This window comes from Phodopus roborovskii, unplaced genomic scaffold (assembly GCF_943737965.1).
Source record: "Phodopus roborovskii unplaced genomic scaffold, PHOROB, whole genome shotgun sequence".
Classification (NCBI taxonomy): Eukaryota; Metazoa; Chordata; class Mammalia; order Rodentia; family Cricetidae; genus Phodopus; species Phodopus roborovskii.
In genome coordinates this window covers 16,833,165-16,853,347 of record NW_026126567.1, presented here as the reverse complement: position 1 = coordinate 16,853,347, position 20,183 = coordinate 16,833,165, and the positions used below count along the sequence as shown (strand labels likewise).

Sequence of the window (20,183 nt, the reverse complement as noted above, 5' to 3'; positions counted from 1 at the left end):
TCACCAATTTCAAAACTCCCAGCCCAATGTCTTTTGAATGGTTCGTTAAGTGATTTAAAGGATTTTGGAGTTGGTTATTTCTCTTCAGCAATTTACTTTTATAGCTATGGAAGATTTTCATAATTATATGTTCAATGCCAACTTTCTTTTGATTCTTTGTTTTCCTAATTATTGCCAAATGCATTTGATTGTAAGTTAAAAATAATAAAAAAAAAAAAGCATGGAAATAGTACATTGTCTTGTGATACAAGCATTCCCCATGAGCCACAGTGAGCAAAACTACTGCCAAGTGCCTCCATTAGGAACAAAATCTTAACTGATTAGAGACCGTATCATGTATCAACTGTAAACTGAGTTTTCAACTTTCCTGTTTCATTTTTTAAACACAAATTTTTTACTTTGGCTTGGGTAATAGAACACTAAAACTTCAAAGACACTTTGCATCTGAAAAGGAGGTCTTGTGCTTGTGATGTTCCCTTGAAATTCAAGTAGCTCTTTGGAATTTTAAGCTAGCTGGACATTACATTCTGTAGAGTAAGAGGTGCTCTCTGTACCATTGCTAGTTTATACTTACAAATTTTACGCATTTGTGCCTGGATGAGAGTATCAAGTACATTCTGTGTATGCGTGTGAGTGTGTATGTAGTATAAGAATGTTTACATGTTTGTGTCTTCCTCAATGGCTCTGTGTGTGTGTGTGTGTGTGTGGTGTATGTGTGTGTGTGGTGTATGTGTGTGTGTGGTGTATGTGTGTATGTATTGTGGTGTGTATGGTGTCTGTGTTTATGACGTGTGTGTGTGTGTGTGTTATGATGTGTGTGTGTGTGTGTGGTGTGTGTTGTGATGTGTGTGTTGTGTATTGTGTGTATATATATGTGTGTGTGTGTTGTGTGTGTGTGTGTGTGTGTGTGTGCAGGAATGCAAGTACCTCTGTGCATGTTTGGAAGACAAAGGACAACTTTGGGGAGTTTATTCTTACCTTTTACCTTACTGCGGCAGGGTCCCCCCTCTTTTTGATTCTGCCTTGCAGACTCACTGGCCTATGAGCTTCTGGCCAATTCTCCTGCCTCCACGTCACATCTGGAAGCACAGACACAAACCACAAAATCTGTTTGTTTTTTTTTAATGTGCTTCCAGAAAGTGAACTCACGTGATCATGTATGAATCATTAGCACTTAAATGTATGGAACCCTCCCCCTGACCCTCCCCCTTATTTTTGTGAGAGAGTCTCTTACTGAATTTACCTGCATTGACTGTACTTGCTGGCCAGTGAGTTCCAGGACCCACTAGTCTAAATTTCATGTGGGTGCTGGGGGGCAGAACTCAAGTCCTCATGTTACATGTTACACACCTATTACTGTACCCATGGAGCCATCTCAGTAGCTCACAAAGAATTTTTTAAAGTTATCAAATATCTCATAATCTATTTGTGATAAATATTTGAGCAATAGGAAGAACTTTTTAATAATTCATTTAACTATTTGATGTGTACTGGTGTAAAGGTATCAGACAGCTGCAAGCTGCCATGTGAGTACTGGGAATTGAACCCAGGTCCTCTGGAAGAACAGCCAGGACTCTTAACCACTGAGCCATCTCTCCAGCCCCAAAGAACCTCTTTTTTAACCTTTACGGTTCTTATTTAAACTGTTATATTCTTTTTAAGTGTTACTGGTCCCCCAACTTTGAGGAGTTGATTATTTAGGATACTCAGTGGAAATATAAGACCTGGTTCTTCTACCTCAGAAAATTTGCCTTCTCCTTGTAGAGCCTAATGGCACACATGAGCACTAAGGAGGTGGGAGGCATAGACATGATGGTGCTAAGGCTAGCATGAGCTACATAGTGAGATCCTATCTTGGAAAAGAAATGACTGACTCCTTTACTAGGGTTTTAGGTATTTGTCTGCCTCATAAACAGCCATCAGGGTCTTACTTCCCATGGAGGTGCCTCTGACTTACCCCTTCTGTTCATTTTGTTTTCTCTTAACACACCCAGAAGAACTGTAGTACAAAAAAAGATCACGGGACGCAAAGTCAAAGGACAACAGGAGACACAGATCTGCTATTCTCTGATTGGGTGATTTTTGACAAGTTAGTTCACTTTCCTAGCCTCAGTAAAAAGGAGAGATGTTTGCAGGAACTCTTTACCTCTGCAGTGTCCCACTAGACAGACTACATTTCCCGCCGCTCCTCTGGTCACCATCTACAGTGTCTCTCAGTAGCTGACCGCTCTTCCCTACTTAGTGCTCTGATTACAGGCATGAGCTACCACATTTTATTCTTTAGTGTGTGCGTGTGTGCGTGTGTGTGTGTGTGTGTGGTATATGTAGTGTGTGTAAGTGTGTGCATGCATAGGCAGCACGTGTGTGGAGGTCAGAGGACAAACTTGCAAGAGTCGGGGCTCTCTTTCGCCGTGGGTTCTCTGGATCAAACCTGGATGGTTGAGATGTGCGGCACATGCTCTTCTTACCCACTGAGCCATGCCATTGACCCTGACCAAGTTATTTCCAAAAACCAGTATTTGGTTACTTTCTTCTCACTTTAATCAAATGTTATTTCCAGGGTAGGTTTGGAAAATATAAGTGAAGCAAAACTGGGCAGATGAGTAAATCAGTTAATACAACATTTTACTGCCCCCTACCCCCCCATCCCCCACCACAAAATATCTTACAAGTATTAATTCTAAAGCCATTTAAAGAAAATATTTCCTTTTGCAGGTTCACCTTTTTGGGGTTTTGCTGGCTATTTTAGGAAACCTGGTCATCAGCATTTCCCTAAATATCCAGGTAAGGAAAGCGCTATTTTAGCTGTAGCTTGATCTGGGAAGGCTGTGTGCCTGTCAGGGTAGGGCACTTCTGCCTCTGCAACTCTCTCACCCACTACAAAGAGAAGGACAAAAAATTATATTCTGCCATCTAACTGTGTAGACTAAAGGTCTTGAAGGATGTCAGATATACAGTAAGAACTTCAGCTGAGTTAGAACCTGACAGAACTCCTGTTACTAAACCAAAAACTGAATGAAATCTGAATCTTAAACCAAGCCATGAATTCCATCTAAATTTTAGATCATTTAGTAAGTCATTTTGAAACAGAATCAAACCAATCTAGTTTCTAAAGCTACTGAATTAAAATAGGTCTGGATATCAAAATATCTCCTTGAATCTTATATAATTTTATGTAATGTAATTGTTGGTAATTTCTAAGAAATGTACTTATTCCTGAAAAATACCGAAATAAATCATGCTTTATTTTACTGAGATCTCTCACTGTGACAGTGCACTTGAGAAAAATCTCCTGGTCAAGGAAAAGATTGGTTTTGGCTCATGTCCACTTTGCCCTGTTCTTCTTGGTCTGTGGCAGTTGCTACGTCATGGCCTGAACACATGGTAGAACGGACCTACTGTGACCAGGAACCAGGGCGGGGGAGGGGGCCACACAACAGGAAAGGTTACAGTAACCCCATCAAGGACATGCCCCAGTACCTAACTTCCTTCAAGTAGGTCCGACCTCTTTAAGGATCTCCACCCCCTAGGCTGCAAGCAGGCCTTTAACACTTGAACCATTGTGGGGCCTTTGTGACCCAGTAGCATTTATTAAAGAAAGAGCTTTGGGACAGTAAATGGCTTTTGCCTCTAAGAATAACCCAACTTCAACGTGGCAGAAGGGATGAACCAGCCTCCCACATTGTGCTCTGACCTCCACATTACTCTGTGGCCAATTCACAAGTGAGGTGTTTCGGTCTTAATGTTCCATGTTTTCTTCTAGACTTGTAATTACATTTTTAGACCATCTAGACCCTAAAACCTCGGGAAAACGTACATAATGAGTCCTCGGGATTCATAGGTTTGCTCCCTTTTTGCAGTGCTAGGGATGAAACCCAGGGCCTTGCACAGGCTCACGAAGTATGCTGCCCCCGAACTGTACCTATAGTACATTGCACTTACGTTTTAAATGCAAAGAAATATTCGGACGAGCTATGAAATGAGTCTGCCTGCCACAGTTCCCGGCAACTCGCATTCCGCCCTGCCATATCAATTGTGGTGGATACTTCAGCAGATACATCTGAATCCCTTCTAAAAACACTCTCTAATACTGCCTTTATCCTGTTCATGTTTCTTTTGGGATCCAGAACTACTTTAAATTCTAAAAATAAGCTGCCTTGGCATAGTGTTTCAAAAAGCTCCTTACCCCCACACTTACTTAGCTTCAGATAGTAAGGAGGGTACACATTTTACAGAGTTGGGAGGAGGGAAAAAACAATGTACTTACACAAAAAAGACCCCCTAGACTATAGAATGGTATAGAAACATGCTTTGCTTGGGACTAACAGAAAGCCGTAATAGTCTGCAAATGAATTAGAAAGCTCTGATGTAAAGTGACATGAAAACCTTCAAAGCAAGTGGGACTTGGTAGGCACGCCTTTCTTCCTAGCACTCAGGAGGCACAGGCAGGGGGACCACGGAGAGTTTGAGGCCAGCCTGGCCTACACAGTGAGTGCCAGGCCAGCCAGGGCTACACAGTGAGAACCTGTGCCCCCAAAATAACATAAAATGTGGCAGCAAGTTTTAATCTGGTGGAAATGTTTCCTATTTACTTTCTGATTTGCTTCCAGAAATACTCTCATCTTCATTTAGCCCAGAAAGAGCTCCCAAAGCCATACTTTAAGAGTGTGCTTTGGTGGAGTGGAACCCTGCTGATGGCCATAGGAGAGACGGGCAATTTCGCAGCCTATGGAGTCGCTCCCATCACTTTGATCGCTCCGTTGGGCTGTATGTCGGTTACAGGTGGGCCATTTACCCCTATTTTGGTGATTAAGATGTTCATAAATTAGAGTAATTGATACAAATTGTAACAGAATGAAGATGGAGGTTTCTGTCCAGCCTGGTCCCATAGCTAGCTTTGTCCCAAATAAACACACAGACACTATATTAATTATAAAACTACTTGGCTGATGGCTAGGGATTCTTATTGGCTAACTCTGTCTTAATTATGAACCCATTTCTATTAGTCTATGCATTGCCATGAGGCTGCGTCTTGCCCGTAACCAGGTATGTTACTCCTTGGGCAGCATGGTGTCTCTAGGCAGCCTCCCTCTGCTTCCTCTCCCCAGCCTTCTCCTGGTCTCCTAGCCCCGCCCTATGCCTCCTGCCTGGCCAATCAGGGTTTCATTCATCAACCAATAAGAGAAACATGTATACACAGAAGGACACCCCATCAACAGAAAAACGGCGTATTCCCAATTCTCTGAGGGTGTTAACAGAGACTTACAGTTCTAATCTCTCATCTGCCCTTTCCCGTGCCACCACACTAGCCACATAGAAACATGCGTTCTGTATCCGTCCCATTTACACTTACAGGCCATATTCTCAGCATCTGAGTCCTAATAAATGAAAAGCACTTTAAGTGTTACACTGTGTTTTTGGTTACTGATGGATTATTTAAAAACTTTATGTGCAGTTATAGTTTATTTTTATGTTAAACTGACAGTACATGTAGTTGGAGCACTATCTGAATCATAGTTTGGCCTCCTTTTGGCATTAAACATCAAATATGAATTATTCCTCATTACCATAAGAATGTACAGTTTTATAGTAATGTCACAATTATCCATTTCCAAAGTTCATATGACTAAGTACATTTAGAGATGAATAAAATGAGATTTTTCTTTAAGGAGCAAAAATCACTGCTAACAAGGAAGATAAATTCTACAAACCTTGTTAAAAAAAAACTAATAAAAAAATCTTTTGAGTTTCATTCTTTATCTGCTGCTATGGAAACAGCATATTTCTAAATTTCTGTGATTTTAGGATATTCATTGAACTGGAAATAGCTTGGTAGATGTTATGAATGATGGCTTTGAGCACATCATATGACCACATCCCCCCGAGTTTCACATTTCTCCAAAACATGACATGGCATTCTCGAGGACATATAGCTTAAATTGAAATAATGTATATACAGAGAGAATTCCATTTTATTCTGGAAGCCTCTCCTTTTCTTGACTTTTCAAGTTTTTAAGATTATAGTAGATATTTTATAGATAATACTTATTTCACTTTCTAGAAATTGTTGAAGCCCCATATTGAGGCGTGGGGGTAGGGCTGCATGGGTAAAATTGCATGCCTGCCTCACAAATGTGAGAAACTGAGTTTGGATCCCCAGAACCCATGGGAAAGCCAGGCAGAGTAGCAGGTGGGACACAGAGAGGTTGATCCCAGGGACTCACTGGCCGGGCAGTCTAGCCCAAAGCGTGAGTGAGCTCCAGGTCCAGTGAGGGACTTTGAAGAAATAAGGTGGACAGCAATAGAGGGAGATCACCTGACATTGTTCTCAGGCCTCTCGACATGTACACACAGGGCAGCACCCACACACGTTTACACACATGCATGCAACATAACTATATGCACATACAAAAATACTCACATACTGATACTACCCTGGGGAGACAAAATTAATAGAGTCATTTACCATTTTTAGCATCCCAATACAATAAGTAAGTAGGGTGTATATTCTATTTTGTTGCATATAATACATCCACAGATAGTCTAGACGTTTTTCTTCCCAGTACATGAGAAATAACAGGTAAGAGTTTTTCTTGGGTTGTCAACCTGAGACAGGGGCTTTCTGGTTTCCTGTTGTCTTCCAGTTTCGCATTCCGTTACCTTTGCTCTCTTTCTGTCTGAGGAAGGAGTGTGTGGGCAGCCCCGCCCAGGGGAGGGCCGTGCGCACCATGTTGTGTTGACTCTGTTTACCTCATGTAATAAAGAGTAGTCAAGATGAGGATTCCCAAGTTGCCGGAAGTGACCATCAGGGAAGCCGTGAATCTGCCTGTGTCATCGTGGTTGCTCAAGGCTCTCATTAATAACCAGGAACTTCCGTTTTCCCCCCTGCCACTTAGTGTCCCCTCCACCCCCCCCCAAGTCTCCCCCTCCCCCCCTGGCCTGGTCTTAGGAGCTTTTCACAATGAAGCAAGCCATTGTTCTTTGCATGCTCTTAGCCTCAATTAATGGAGAACAATTTAGCTACCTCCTTTCTGACCATCTAAAATTACCCAGAGACCCTCCCAATGCTACCCAGCCCAGACTCGCTGAAGACACCCACAGGCCCTCCTGGCGCAGCTCACCCTGGCGGGTGGAAGGACACGCACATGTCCACAGGCGCCCTGTGGGTGCTCTGCACTGCCACCTGGGGCCATGGTGACGCCCAGGCCCAGACTTCTGCCAAGCGCCATGCCTGGGTCTGTGATCCTTCCATAGCCAGGGTCCTGTTACCATGGAAGGCTGTGAGGATACCCAGGGTCTGGGCTGCCACCTGAGGCTATGTTGGTGTCCCAGGGTCAGGCTGCCACTGCGGACATACTAATCTGAGTGGCCAGCACTGCCACCCAGGGCCATGGTGATGTCCAGACCCAGCCTGCTGCTGAGAGCCATGCCTGGTCTGTAGTCCTCCTATAGCTGAGGTCAGTGTTGATGTCCGTGGCTTGTTGCCACTGGGGGCCACGTTGAAGTCAGAGGGCCATGCTGAGCTGGCCCTGCTCCTGCCTTCCCACTGGCCTTGTTGCCTCGGGCACAGGAGTGCTGGCTCCGCCCCTCACCTGAAGTGGGTGGTCCCAGTGGAGGCCTGGGCTGAGCAACTCTGCAGCCACCCAGGCCCATATCCAGGACTTTGAGCTGGCCCACCCCAACATGTACCCCATCTGTGACCTGCTGGAGCGCATGAAGGGACTGGTCCTGTGGAACCGTAGCCACAGGGTCTCCGTGACTGGGGACAACAGCAGGATCTCTGAGAGGAGTTTCAGTGAGGGTCCAGTGGTGATGGTGTGCCTGAGGTCAGAGCCGTGAACCAGACCAACAGCTGATTGCAATGAACACATAAAGCTGTTTGGACAGAGGGATACACTGTGTGACACACAGCAGCTCCCAAGGCCACTATGACAAGTAGGTGTGTGGAGAGGTGGAGAAAGCAGGGACGAAGTGGGGTTTTGTTTGTTTGTTTGTTTGTTTTGTATTTTCTGGGGGTGGGTGCTGTAAGAGTGAAGGGCGGGTATGGAGGGACTGGGGAATGAGTAGTATCCCAAGGGGTGCAGGATGTGAAATTCCCAAAGCATCAATAAGAAGTTATATAAAAAACAAACAAAACAAAACTATTGAAATGAGTTTATAGCCTCAGGCACAAATAATTTCCTTCTCTTCAGCCTTTATATATAACATTATTTGCTCGTGAACACTGTTCCCCAGCTCTCTAGAGCTGCAGGTGAAGCGTGTGGATGGTGGGGGCTGCCAGAAAAGCAAGATTTCCCCTAATAACAGCCAAAGGCTGTAGAAAGGGAAACAGTTCTCAAAACAAATGGCTGTGTCTACTACAGACACACAAGAAGGCACCGTTGGAGCTTTCTCATCTTTTCTCGTTGGAACTTTAAGAAAGAAATGAAACCTCCCTTTGAATTTGAAAAAAGATAACATATGCCATAATTTTGCATGGATATTGCATAGTTTATGAGTTTTCCTGTGTCTTTTGCTTTTAAGTGTGTGTGTGCGCACACGTGCATGTGTGCGTGTATGTGTGTGTGTTTGGCACAATGGTGCATTTGGAATTGCATCCCTGGACGTTGAGAACGGAGTCCTGCAAGCTGTCCTCTGCCTGCCACACATATACTGTTAGGAATATTCTGCAAACATGGGACAAGGCTGGTGAGGGACAACTGGTGGATGACCTATAGACAAAACTTCTGTGGAAAGTTTATTGGTGGAAGGTAAGGGAATAAGGGAAAGGAAGAGAGAAAGAGATAGACAGAAACGGAGAGACAGAGAGAGGGAGGCAGGTAAAGCTGCCTCCTCAGAGAGAACAGTAGAATTGAGCAGAGCTTGCCTCCTAAAGGACCAGGGCACTGCCTACCTTGTGCAGAGAGGCGTGACACACTGTGCCAGGATCCCAAGGGGCAGGGCTAAGTTTGCCTGGATTACAATATATACTACTATTCTATTACTTACGAAATAAAAAGTTTTAGAAAGAACTCCATAATCACAGAATAATCACAGAGGTATCTGCAGTTTGGGGTAGAAAGTTCCATGGGGTTTGAGCCACTATGTATATTCAGAGGAAGATCATAATCATGACTCCAGAACCCAGTGGCCACGGGTTCTTTTATGAGGATCACATTAGATACAGTAGTTCCTGCAGAAAACGCGTTGGGTGATGCTCACAGACACCCCAAGCCTTCTAACGACTCAGCCTGAAGAGCCCCCCCACGCTAGGCAAAAGAGATTAGCAGTGAGCAGAGCCCTGAAGGAGGGCTCTGTACCCAAGCTAGCTCCGCAATGAGGGTTGGAGTCTTTGGATCCTTGTGTCACTTCCCTTCTCCATAGACAAGTTCCCAAAGCCCATTCTGACTAAAAATGGTGGCTGAGCTGCAGTGCAATTATTCTAGGTGTTGATTCATTCTGTGTTTCTCTTAGGAAGCTCGCAGGCTTCTAATTTCATAGAGCCTAGGCTGACTAGTGCTCCTGTGAACCAGCCAGTAGGCCGGCAGTGAGCACAGCTGTAGGGACACACTGCCTGGTTGGCTCTCACTCCTGCACCTGGCCGGCTCTGGCCGACTCTGGCCAGCTCTGCATCCTCATGCATGTAGTTTAAACAGGTTTTTTGTTTTGGTTTGGTTTGGTTTGGTTTTTTTTGTGCCTCAGATCACTAATCTGTAAAATGGCGGTAAAAATAGTTGCTATTTCAGAGGACTGTGAAGACCCAAGGAAGCTCAGCCACATAAGAAGACTGCCTGACATGCAGTCCCAGCTATTGTCTGTCTGTCGGTGTGCACACAATTATAATTATCATTACAAAGAAACAAAGTACAGTATTCTTCATAATGGAGTTTGTTCCTTGCTCTAAAATGGATGAGCCAATTTGGGAATGCCTTGCATTGTCCTTATCCATGCAGTGGTTAATTTGCAGGAAGCAGAAAGCAGAAATTGTCCATCCGTGAAGCAACAATTACTTGCCAACTCCTCCACATTTTCCTTACGGACCTGTTGTAAAATTCCAGAATTTCCAAATAAGAAGCCAAGAGAAAGCACAGTTTATAAAACAGGTACAGGGGATCTGTAATACAGCACTCAAGAGGCCGAGGCAGGAGGACTGCCACTAGCTCAAGGCCAGCCTGGGCTATGCTGTAAGGATCAGGCTACACACAAAGACCCTTTCTTATGAAAAGGCACGCCTTCCCAGGGCTCAGGGTTCATCTTGGAAGAGAGAGCAGAAAGATTTTGAGAGCCAACCATGAGGAAGAACCAGGGTAAACCATTACAAACTGGCATGTTCCCATGATAGACCTGTTGTGTTCATGAACTCACAGCATCTGTGTTAGGGAGGGGACTCATACCTCCCACCCCTATTGACAGCTGATGACAGAAAGAATCAGTTTTCCTTAAGGATGTGGCCTCTGATAGGTCCATGATCTTCATTGGATGGCCCCACACCCAGCTGTAAATGGGCAGTACACATCAGAGGTAATGGACTATTTAAAAAAAAAAAGAGGACACAAAGTTGTGGAGGGGGGTGAGGAGGTGGGGGTGGGTCTGGGAGGAGCTGGGAAAAAATACAATCAAATATATTGTAAAAATCCTCAAATACTAACATAAAATATGTTTTAAGAAGACAAAAAAGCAAAACAAAACAAAAAAAAAAATCATGGTGGGAAGAAAAGGGAGAGGGAAGATGGGAGGGGGAAAGGAAGGGAGTTGATCAGGGTGGAGAAAGCTTTGCCCTCTAAGTGTGTGGTCTAGCCCTTCCTGCTCTCTTCGGAGCCGTTCTGAGGGCACAGTAATTTTCATCTCCAACTATGACTTGATTGTGTATTTTTTAAGAAGCTATTTATTATTGTACCAGAAATCCATTAAAACGACGTCCTAGATAGTAGCTGGGCAATAGCTCAATGGGGACATGAGTTCAGTCCCCTGAGCCCCACTTAGGAAGGAAGGGGGGGCATGTCTGTGTGTCTGTAATTCTATCACTGGGGAGGCAGGGCCAGGTGGATCCCTGGACCAGCTGGCCAGCCTAGCCTGCTGGTGAGTTCCAGGCTATGGAGGAACAGGGCTCAACAAACAGATGGGTGGAGCCTAAAAAAAGACACCAGAGGGAGGAAAGGAGGGAGGGAAAGAATAGAAAGATTATATACTGTGTTGTTGTAGTGATTTTTGACCTGCCAATCCTGCGTATCGGCTTCACCACCCACCTGAGTCCCTGAGGACAGGACAGGGACTGTGTGTCTCACTGCTTATTATCTGATAGATACACAACGCAGGCTGCAGAATTGATCTGGATTTGAATAGTAGTGAAAAGGCCCTAAGTTCTTTAGAAAAAAAAATTCAATTCCTGTCTTTTAATTTTAAGATTTTATTTTAATTTATAAGGGGAAGGGGTATGGATATGTGCATATGAGTGCGAGTACCTACAGAGGCCAGACATCAGACCCCTAGAAGCTGGAGTTACAGGTGAAGACACACCCACCCACACACACCACACACATGCCCATGGGATACGCCCACCTGGAGCAGAACTTGGGTTCTCTGCAAGAACATTGTGTACTCTTAACTGCCATTTCTCCACCGGGAGATTTCAGTTTCTGATGCTATACAGCAAGCATGCCTTTAACCCCAGCACTTGGGGAAGCAGAGACAGGCAGATCTCTGTGAGTTTGGGGCAAGCCTGTTCTACAGAGTTTCAGGACAGCCAAGACTGTTGCACAGTCTTAAAAAACAAAACAAACAAGAATATTCACTCCTATGAATGCTAGGAAGTACCTAAGCCTATCTCAGAGGAGAGGAATAAGACCATTCTTGCATCTACAAAATACGGTCTCACACTTAATTGTTGACCACTTTATACCTCAGTAACTTAAGTTCTATGCTACACATAGTAAGTATTTGGAGATAGTTAAAAATGAGGAAGTTACCTACAATCCATGGGGAGATCCATAGGGAACCTCACTCAGTATAAAGTCAACTTATTCTAGGGGGTTGAGCAGGAACTCAACTGATTCCAGGCTACAGAGAGTGGGTGGGTGGGAAGTACCGGCATTAGTTTTCGGTTCCATGCTCAAGAGCACACTGATCTCAGGCCTAGGAGGGAAACCTTTTATTTGACAATGCTTTGGACAATACACAGGTAAAGGTAAGACATAATATTGAATGAGTACTCGCTATGTGCCATGTGAGGCACATACTTTCCACCATCCTCAGTCATGGCTAAGGTGAATACAAGGAAGAGACGGTTGAATTCAGGAGTAATCACATAAATCGAATACTTGGAATTTTTGTATTGAACAAAGCCATTAGTAGCAGCAAGCTCTCATTGGCCCCAGAATAATTTCCTCAGAAATTTAAGCCAGTCACCCTGTTGCCAGACTAATTTGGATTAAAGCTGGGAGGTAATACACCGAGATGACTAGAGTCCAGGCCGGTACCTGTCTTCCCTCTGATTTCCCCTCATAAGCAGCTGTTGTAACTCATGGGAGCCCCTGACCTGTGTGGGATCTCCGCTGTTTCATGTGTCTGCCTGGTGCTGCTGTGAAACCCTGACGGGACTGACTGCCTGCAGTCAGGGCACGGCAGAAAGCCCTGCTGGGGCCTTGAAATTCCAGAGAAGTCATGTCAAGCAGAAACTTAGTCTCCAAGGCTTTTATTAGCAGACCAATGAGCAAGCGACATGTACCGGTATACAACCTTGATGTCACAGAGTCTCTGTCCTTTGGAGCAACAAGCTTACTACCAACATGATCAACTTATCGCAGTCCTAAATCTTCATGGATGCTGTGACACCATTACACATGAATATTGGTTTTAGTTCTTGAAATATACAGAAAGTACATCTTTTCCACCTGGCTTGTATTTTTTCTTTAGTACATTTGTCCAAAGCCCAGCTTATATAAACTGTGTGGACTAAAGCTCTGATGTTTTAATTTTGTGTCTGCGCACACACTCCCAAGCAAAAAATCATTGTTGAATCTAAAACTTTATTTGAAACATCTTTTTTTTTTGAAAATGCCACAAACTATTTCTAGACAAATTGCTGCTGATGAAGTAATAGGCTATTAAATTTATAGTACAGATTTAACGCCAATGGTGCTATTTTTACCTTTCTATTATTTTTTTATTTTTGGAGTCTTTTCAAATGCATGCCAAGAAAAAAATGTAGAAAAGAAAGGATTACTGTTCTTAATCCAGGTAAATTTCCTCATCTACAGTTATGCAAATCACTATCTGTGAAATCGTTATATCTTTGTCATAAAGATATAACTTTTTTTCATCCAAACAGGTTTCTCAGTACTTTCATCCCTACCAGCATAGATGGTGGGACAACTTTTCTCTGCATAAGAAAACACTTTTCAAACCATCACAGCTGTAAAGCTTCATATCCCAGCTCCCCGGAATACATTGCAATTGACATGTTTCCCTCTCCAAAAAAAGAAATTCTAGCACTAGTGGTGAATGGTAATTATAGAGCATGCCCCAGTATGGCTGGAGCTTGCGAACATGCTCGCATGCTCGCTGTGTCCACAGGAGTGAGGCCTGATTGTGGCTGACAGGGAAGTGTTCGGTGGTGTGCTTTCCCAGCAGTGCAATGAAGCCACCATGTAGTGGTCAGAAACCACAAGCCAGACTTAGATTCTGTTTGTAGCATTATTATGTAAATACATTCTTTTTGTGCAGAGTTTGAGATAGTTTTAACAAAGGAATTTTTTTTTTATTGTTTTTGCCTTCTGCTTCCCATATCATCAACATACAGTGTTCCCTAAGAACATAAAAGTTAAAATAGTAAGTCGAATGTCCTAGGAATGAAAATTGACAAAATTCTCACTGAGGACTGCGTCAGTGGGTACACATTTCCTACATTGGTGCCTGTTATTAGAACTGGCCAGGGCTTTGTGTTGTTTGACTCGAACAGTGTGTGTTTGATGGAGTTGAAGACAGATAGCTATAGTTACAGTTTCCCTTAGTTATGATAAAAGATTAATTAGATATAAAACTTTAGACTCACAAAGATAGGATATTTTCTTTAAATTTTGCCAACTGTAAATGGACTAAATATTGTAACTGTAATTCTTGCTTGATACCTGTTTTGTTATTTGTAATCTTACTATGTTAAAATTAAAACCTCCCTTTTTATTTAGACAGAAAAGGGGAGACGATGTGGGTGTTCTTCATGGTGCCAATATGTGTTGCTTTTATTGGTTGATGAATAAAGCTGTTTAAGCCAATGTACAGGCAGAATTTAACTAGGTGGAAAATCCAAACCAAGAGACAGGGGGAAGGAAGACAGACTCGGGAGATAGCACGCAGCCACCAGGGAAGCACGATGCCAGGGCATCACAGGTAAACTACAACCACATGGTGATAACACAGATTAATAGAGATGAGTTCATTTATAAAAGAGTGCTAGCCAGTAATAATCCTAAGCCACGGGCCAAAGCAACCGTGACTAAAAGAAAGCCTCAGACTGGAGACTGTGGGGGCCTGATGGGTGGAACTGGATAAACAGAAAAAAGCCTTCCATGTACACCTCATTTATGTATTATAATAGCAAAACACAAAGATCTGACTCTGCCTTTGAGATAATAACTGTTAATGAAGGTTTGTGCTTAGTCACAGAAATTAACACAAACTAAACTTTGTACAACCAGTCACTCTCTGTCTCTCTTCCTCCCTCCACTCCCCCTCCTGATTTTTTATGAATCTTAGAACACAACTCCTGACCACATTACACTAAATAACTCTTCCATAATAACAGCCCTTCTTGTGCTGAGCCATGTCTTGAATGCTGGATGATATCAGAGAAGAGAACACAGGCTAACATAGGGTGTGGTTCCTCCGTAAGTTAGAAGAACAGGGAAGCCAGCATCAGTGTGCACATCAACTTCTGAGACTGGCTGAAGCCACCAAAAATGTCCTTGGCCTTTATCTGTTTTTATTAGAATTGTAAATCAGAATGCCCCTCCCTCCCTGCCTGCCTTTCTCACTGTGTGTGCATGCGTGCGTGTCTGTCTGTCTGCCTCTGCTGTCTCATGTCAACCTTAGGCAGAATGATTCTCCATTCTGATCGCTAATCTAAGTCATTCATGATCAAAAAAAAAATACAAAAATAAAACATAGGACTCACAAGCAAATTTTACATTGTAATTGACCAAACAGCATTGGAATTTCAAGGCTAAGCAAATATATAAACTGCTGTTGGATGCACTGTTTTGACAAATATAAGATTTTTTAATCTTTTCTGCCATGGATAATACCCTTGACCAAGGCTTTGGCCCCCACCATAGCTCCTTTTTAAAGTTAGTTTTTAATAATTAAATTACATTTTAACTAATAAACAATAATTATGTATTTTTATAAAGTACACGGTGATGTTTTATAGAAAGATCAAGTCAAATCATTAACATACCTGTCAGTTCACCTGCATATTTTGTTAAGAGCATTTAAATTCTGTTTAACCATTTAAAAATACGCAGTACATATTATTAATTGTGGCACTACAGTCTGCAAAAACTCCTCTTAGCTAATGGAAATGCTGTGCCCATGGTGTACCTTTGGCTGTTTTTAAACAGACACTGTGACTATTGTGATTCTGTGCCTGAGTTTGCACGCTCTGTGTGACTCTGTAATGAGATAACCCTCTTCGCCTCTAAGTGTCTTCATGTGTAACGTATATTGATGACTGTCTCCTGGGAGTAATTATTCCATGTAGAATTCTCCATAGCACAGTTGCCACTGGGCTAGAGACCACATGCTGCTCTTGCAGAGGACCTAAGTTCATTTCCCAAAGCCCACTGTGAGCAAGTCACAACCGTTACCTGTAACTGCAGCTCCACGGGGGCCCAATACCTCTGGTGTCCCAGGGGACCCTCAGTGACATTTTGAACAACCAAAGCGCTGGGGAGTCTTTTGGGCTGATGGTCCTTACAGCATCTCCTTGTACCAGCCTCACACTTCCTAACTGAGAATTGATGTCCTTAAGGTTGATAATGTAAGGAGCCAAGGACAGCTCAGCCCAGGCCCTGAGATCACATGATCATCCACTGTCATCCACTGTCAGTAATTGACAGATAAGCTTGGAGGAAAGAGGTGTCGGATTCTGCCAAGAATAGCTAGCTGTCCATGACTGTAAACAGGGAGCTCTGCCTGGGAAAAGCACCTGGGGCATTAGTAACAGCAACTGCTGAGCTCCTGCATAGCGTATACTCTCTTCCTGGTTTTCCTTGCACCTTTGTTTTTTGTTTTTGTTTTTGGGTTTTTTGTTTTGTTTTTGTTTTTTTTTCTGTAAAGGTACCTAATAATTAAATAGCGGCCCCTATAAGCATTCTCTGTGTCTTCGACAGTCAGGAGCCTCTCTTCCCTGTCCTGCCTCCACCCCCTGAATATACATGCTGAAGTAAAGCCTCGGGTAAAGTAAAGCTGCGGTTTAATACACCCGGTGTAGACCTGCAGATGTGCTGTTTGGGCGCTTTCTAAAAATTATTGATGTTTAAGCGTCCTTTCGAATTTTGAATGTTAAATTTTACTGTGGGGATAAAAAGAATATAATGATCAGCCCTGCTCTAGTTCATTAGGCAATGGTTATCTGTTGAGCTGGGCAGGTCTCTGGTTGCAGAGATGTAGGGGAGTGCTTCGGTCTATTTCATTTTAAAAATTCACTGCCCTACTAGGAAGTCATATCATTAGCTGATGTTCAGAAACTGCCAGTTTGCTCGGTACAGCTCATGTTTCACCCACAGTTTGCATATAAAATGAGTCACGAGTAAGTTTATCATAGTAACCTGTTATTTTTATTACTTTACTAAATAAAATCTTATTCTATGAAAAAAAATAAAATAAAGCCCTTGTTAGAGGGTCTGGGGAGATGGCCCACTATAAGCAATGCAGTAGGTATGGTGATGCACACATGTAACCCCAGAAACCCCAGAGCTAGGGGTGAGCAGGGTGAGCGATCCCAGGGCCCTTCTCCAAAACTACGGCAGAGGGCTTGAGAAACGGCTCAGCATTTGCAGAGATGCTAAACTGGTTTCCCACCACCTCCTTCAAGCAGCTCTCAACTACCTGTGGCTCCAGCTTCAAGTGACCCTGACATCACTGGTCTCTGCAGGCATCTGCCCTCATGTGCACACACCCCCATAAAAATCACACACACACACACACTTTAAAATAAAATGAATATTTTTTAAAATATTATGGACAGTGATAGAGGAAAACACATAATATCAGCCCTTCTGGTCTCTATGATCATGGGAGGCAAGAGTAACACACACACACACACACACACACACACACACACACACACCAGAAAAATTTCATGTTTTCTTAAAACAGAAAAACAGTATAGAAGTATGTTAGAATTCTAAATTCTCTGAGGGAGGGAGAAGAGCACATTTGTTTCATAAAACTTTAGCTTTTTGTGTCAGTTGATGCAGGTCAGTGCATGTTATATTTTACGTTTTTATTACAACTGTGTCCTTTTGGCTGGGAGCAACGGAATTATTTCCCACATGACCTTTCTCCCCACTTCCGATGAAAGTTAGATTATTTATGAAGCTGTGGCTTAGCAACAAAGGAAGAGGAAAACTGTCCTTTCTGACCTCCAGGGAAGCAGTGTGCTTGAAAGAGCCCTGGACAGGGGAGAGAGGGCCAGTGTCTACACTGGCTCAGCCAGAACACCAGTGGTTCTCAGAGCAGATCAGAGAGAGCAAAGGCACAGCCTCCTTCCAGCTTCACTTCAGTTTCACGTGCTCGGCGTTTAGGACTAAGTAGCTGTCCCTACTAGTCTGTATTTTCCTCATTCCGTGAAAGCAATTTCCCATCTTGCTGCCACCTTTGGCTGTGAAATCGCCATCTGCCGGACTGCTGAATAGGACACACTGGTGTATTTTAGTGCAGCCACATGACACTTGTGTTTTTTATTGTTAGTCTATCTCTTTCCAGATAGGAACATTCCTTGTCCAGTTTTGTAAGAAGCCAGTGAAAGGATGCAGTTCGTGAAAGCCTTGGTATCCATGCCTTTCTACGGCTCCGAACACAGGATGCTGCTGGTTTCCTGGGATTGTTTCTGTCTTAGGATAGAAATTTTACCTACATTTCCATACCTGCATTAAACTCAGTTTGTAATTTGATAGGCTCAATTTGATAATTGAATAGTCATACGTGTCCATAGAAAATCTTCCTTTAATGTTTTAGAGCCAGACAAACCACTCAAATAAACATATACTCGGTAAACTCCCATTTGGATACATAACCTGCCCAGGGAGATTATGCAAGAGCAAAGATCCACTCGTGTGAGAGTCAGGGTGGGCATCGTATGAGCACCTCTGCTTATTTAAAGTGGAAACCTTGTTATTTTGTCTTAAACACCTCGTCAGACCACCAGGCAGAGTCACATTCAAACTGTGACTATGATATCCACACAATGGGTCATTATACAGACATTAAAATTATCTCTGTGCAGAATTTTTAATGACATAGCAAATTGCTGCTTCCATAGTAACTGAGAAAACAGTGTTTTATCGTTTGTTCTGAGAAGGTAAAAACATCAACACATCAACCGCAATTTTCTGTAAACAATAGTACTTTAAGGAAAAAAAACAACATAATTTTTTATTGACTCTGGGAATTTCACATCATGCAACTGAATCCCACCCATCCCCCAGTCCCTACATCTATGCCTCTCACTCCTAAAGCATTCCCTCTAAAAGGAAACTTAAAAATAAATAATAAAAGTAAAACAAAAAAACAAAAATATCAACTAAAAAACAATCAAGTATAAAAAAAAACAAAAAAAAAACTCTTCCATCTTTCCCACCTTTTTATTCTTCTTAGTGGCATTGGGAGCTGCTGTGTGTCACTCAGTGTACCACTTTGTTCAAAGAGCTTCAGTGTACCACTTTGTTCAAAGAGCTTCACTTGCAAGTGTTCGCTGTGTAATGTGTTGCTGGTCTGGTTCAAGGCCTCTGGACAGCACACCATCATCCTTGGACCCTCACTGAAACTCCTCTCAGAGATTCTGCTGTTGGCCCGAGTCACGGAGACCCTGTGGCTATGGTTCCACAGGACCAGTCTGTCCCTTCATGCGCTCCAGCAGGTCACAGATGGGGTCGATGTTGGGGTGGGCCAACTCAAAGCCCTGGATATGGCCTGGATGGTAGCAGAGTTAGTCAGCCCTGGGCCTCTGGGACCCCCGCCCGCCCCACAAGCAAAGTGCAGAACCAGTTCAGTATGGCCTCTGTATTCCAACACATGGCTCAATACGGGGTCCACATGGACATCGGACATCAATAGCTAAATATATACATTTTAAACATTGTCTGTTTCTTTACTTTCCTCCTAGCTTCTCCTATTTCATTCCTTTCTCTTTGCTTCTCTCCTCCTACCTTCCATCTTCTTTCCTCCATGTCTCCCTTCTTTCCCACACATTCACTCAGTGAACTTACGAAGCCCGCCCTGTAACCAGGAGCTGTTACCATCCTTGCTCAGTTCCTATGTGTCTTCTTCCATCATGGAAGGCAATCATTTTTACAGCCACAACTGCCAAGTGTCTACTCAGAGAACAGCGAGTGAAGCAAAGACAGGAGATGCTTAATTTCTTCCATAGTGCCCTGAATAATACGTGTGTGTGTGTGTGTGTGTGTGTGTGTGTTTTATATTGGAACTACTACTAATAGCCATTTTCTTCTTTGTAGGTAGTGCCATAATTTCTGTTATATTTCTAAGAGAAAATTTGAGAGCCTCAGATTTGCTAGGTGAGTAACCATTTAATTCATCTAATTATAGCACCTCTTGATCAATGAATAAATACTACCTATAAAATTATGTACTTAAAAACAGAAAATTTAATGCGATGGTTGCAGGTCTCACTTAGGGGTGAGCATTCTGCACGGAAGACACTGCCTCTTCTCATAGAACGCTCTCATTTTCATTACACCACTGCTGGTTATTGGCTGTAGCAAAGTGTTGTTTTGCAATATTGTTATTGCTTATGTTGTGATACTTTAATGAACATAATAAAATTCAGGGAAAGCATCTGTGTTACCTATTAGACTATTCTACTTGAAAGTTCATAATTGCCATATTATTATATTTACACTGCCTAAAAGTAAAAGTCACAAAGTATTAGTTCCACCAAAGGAGCACCTGTTTTATTTAGCACCTTC

At 43.0% G+C, this 20,183-nt stretch overlaps 1 protein-coding gene across 1 annotated transcript in view; it reads left to right on the top strand.

The window, feature by feature from the left end:
- Nipal2 (NIPA like domain containing 2) overlaps window positions 1-20,183 on the top strand; it is an 83,531-nt gene that overhangs the window by 21,406 nt on the left and 41,942 nt on the right. The window contains exons 2-4 of the mRNA XM_051202619.1: window positions 2,716-2,784; window positions 4,611-4,782; window positions 19,713-19,772. Of these exons, the coding sequence (XP_051058576.1) occupies window positions 2,716-2,784; window positions 4,611-4,782; window positions 19,713-19,772 (301 nt within the window). The remainder of the gene's footprint in view (window positions 1-2,715; window positions 2,785-4,610; window positions 4,783-19,712; window positions 19,773-20,183) is intronic.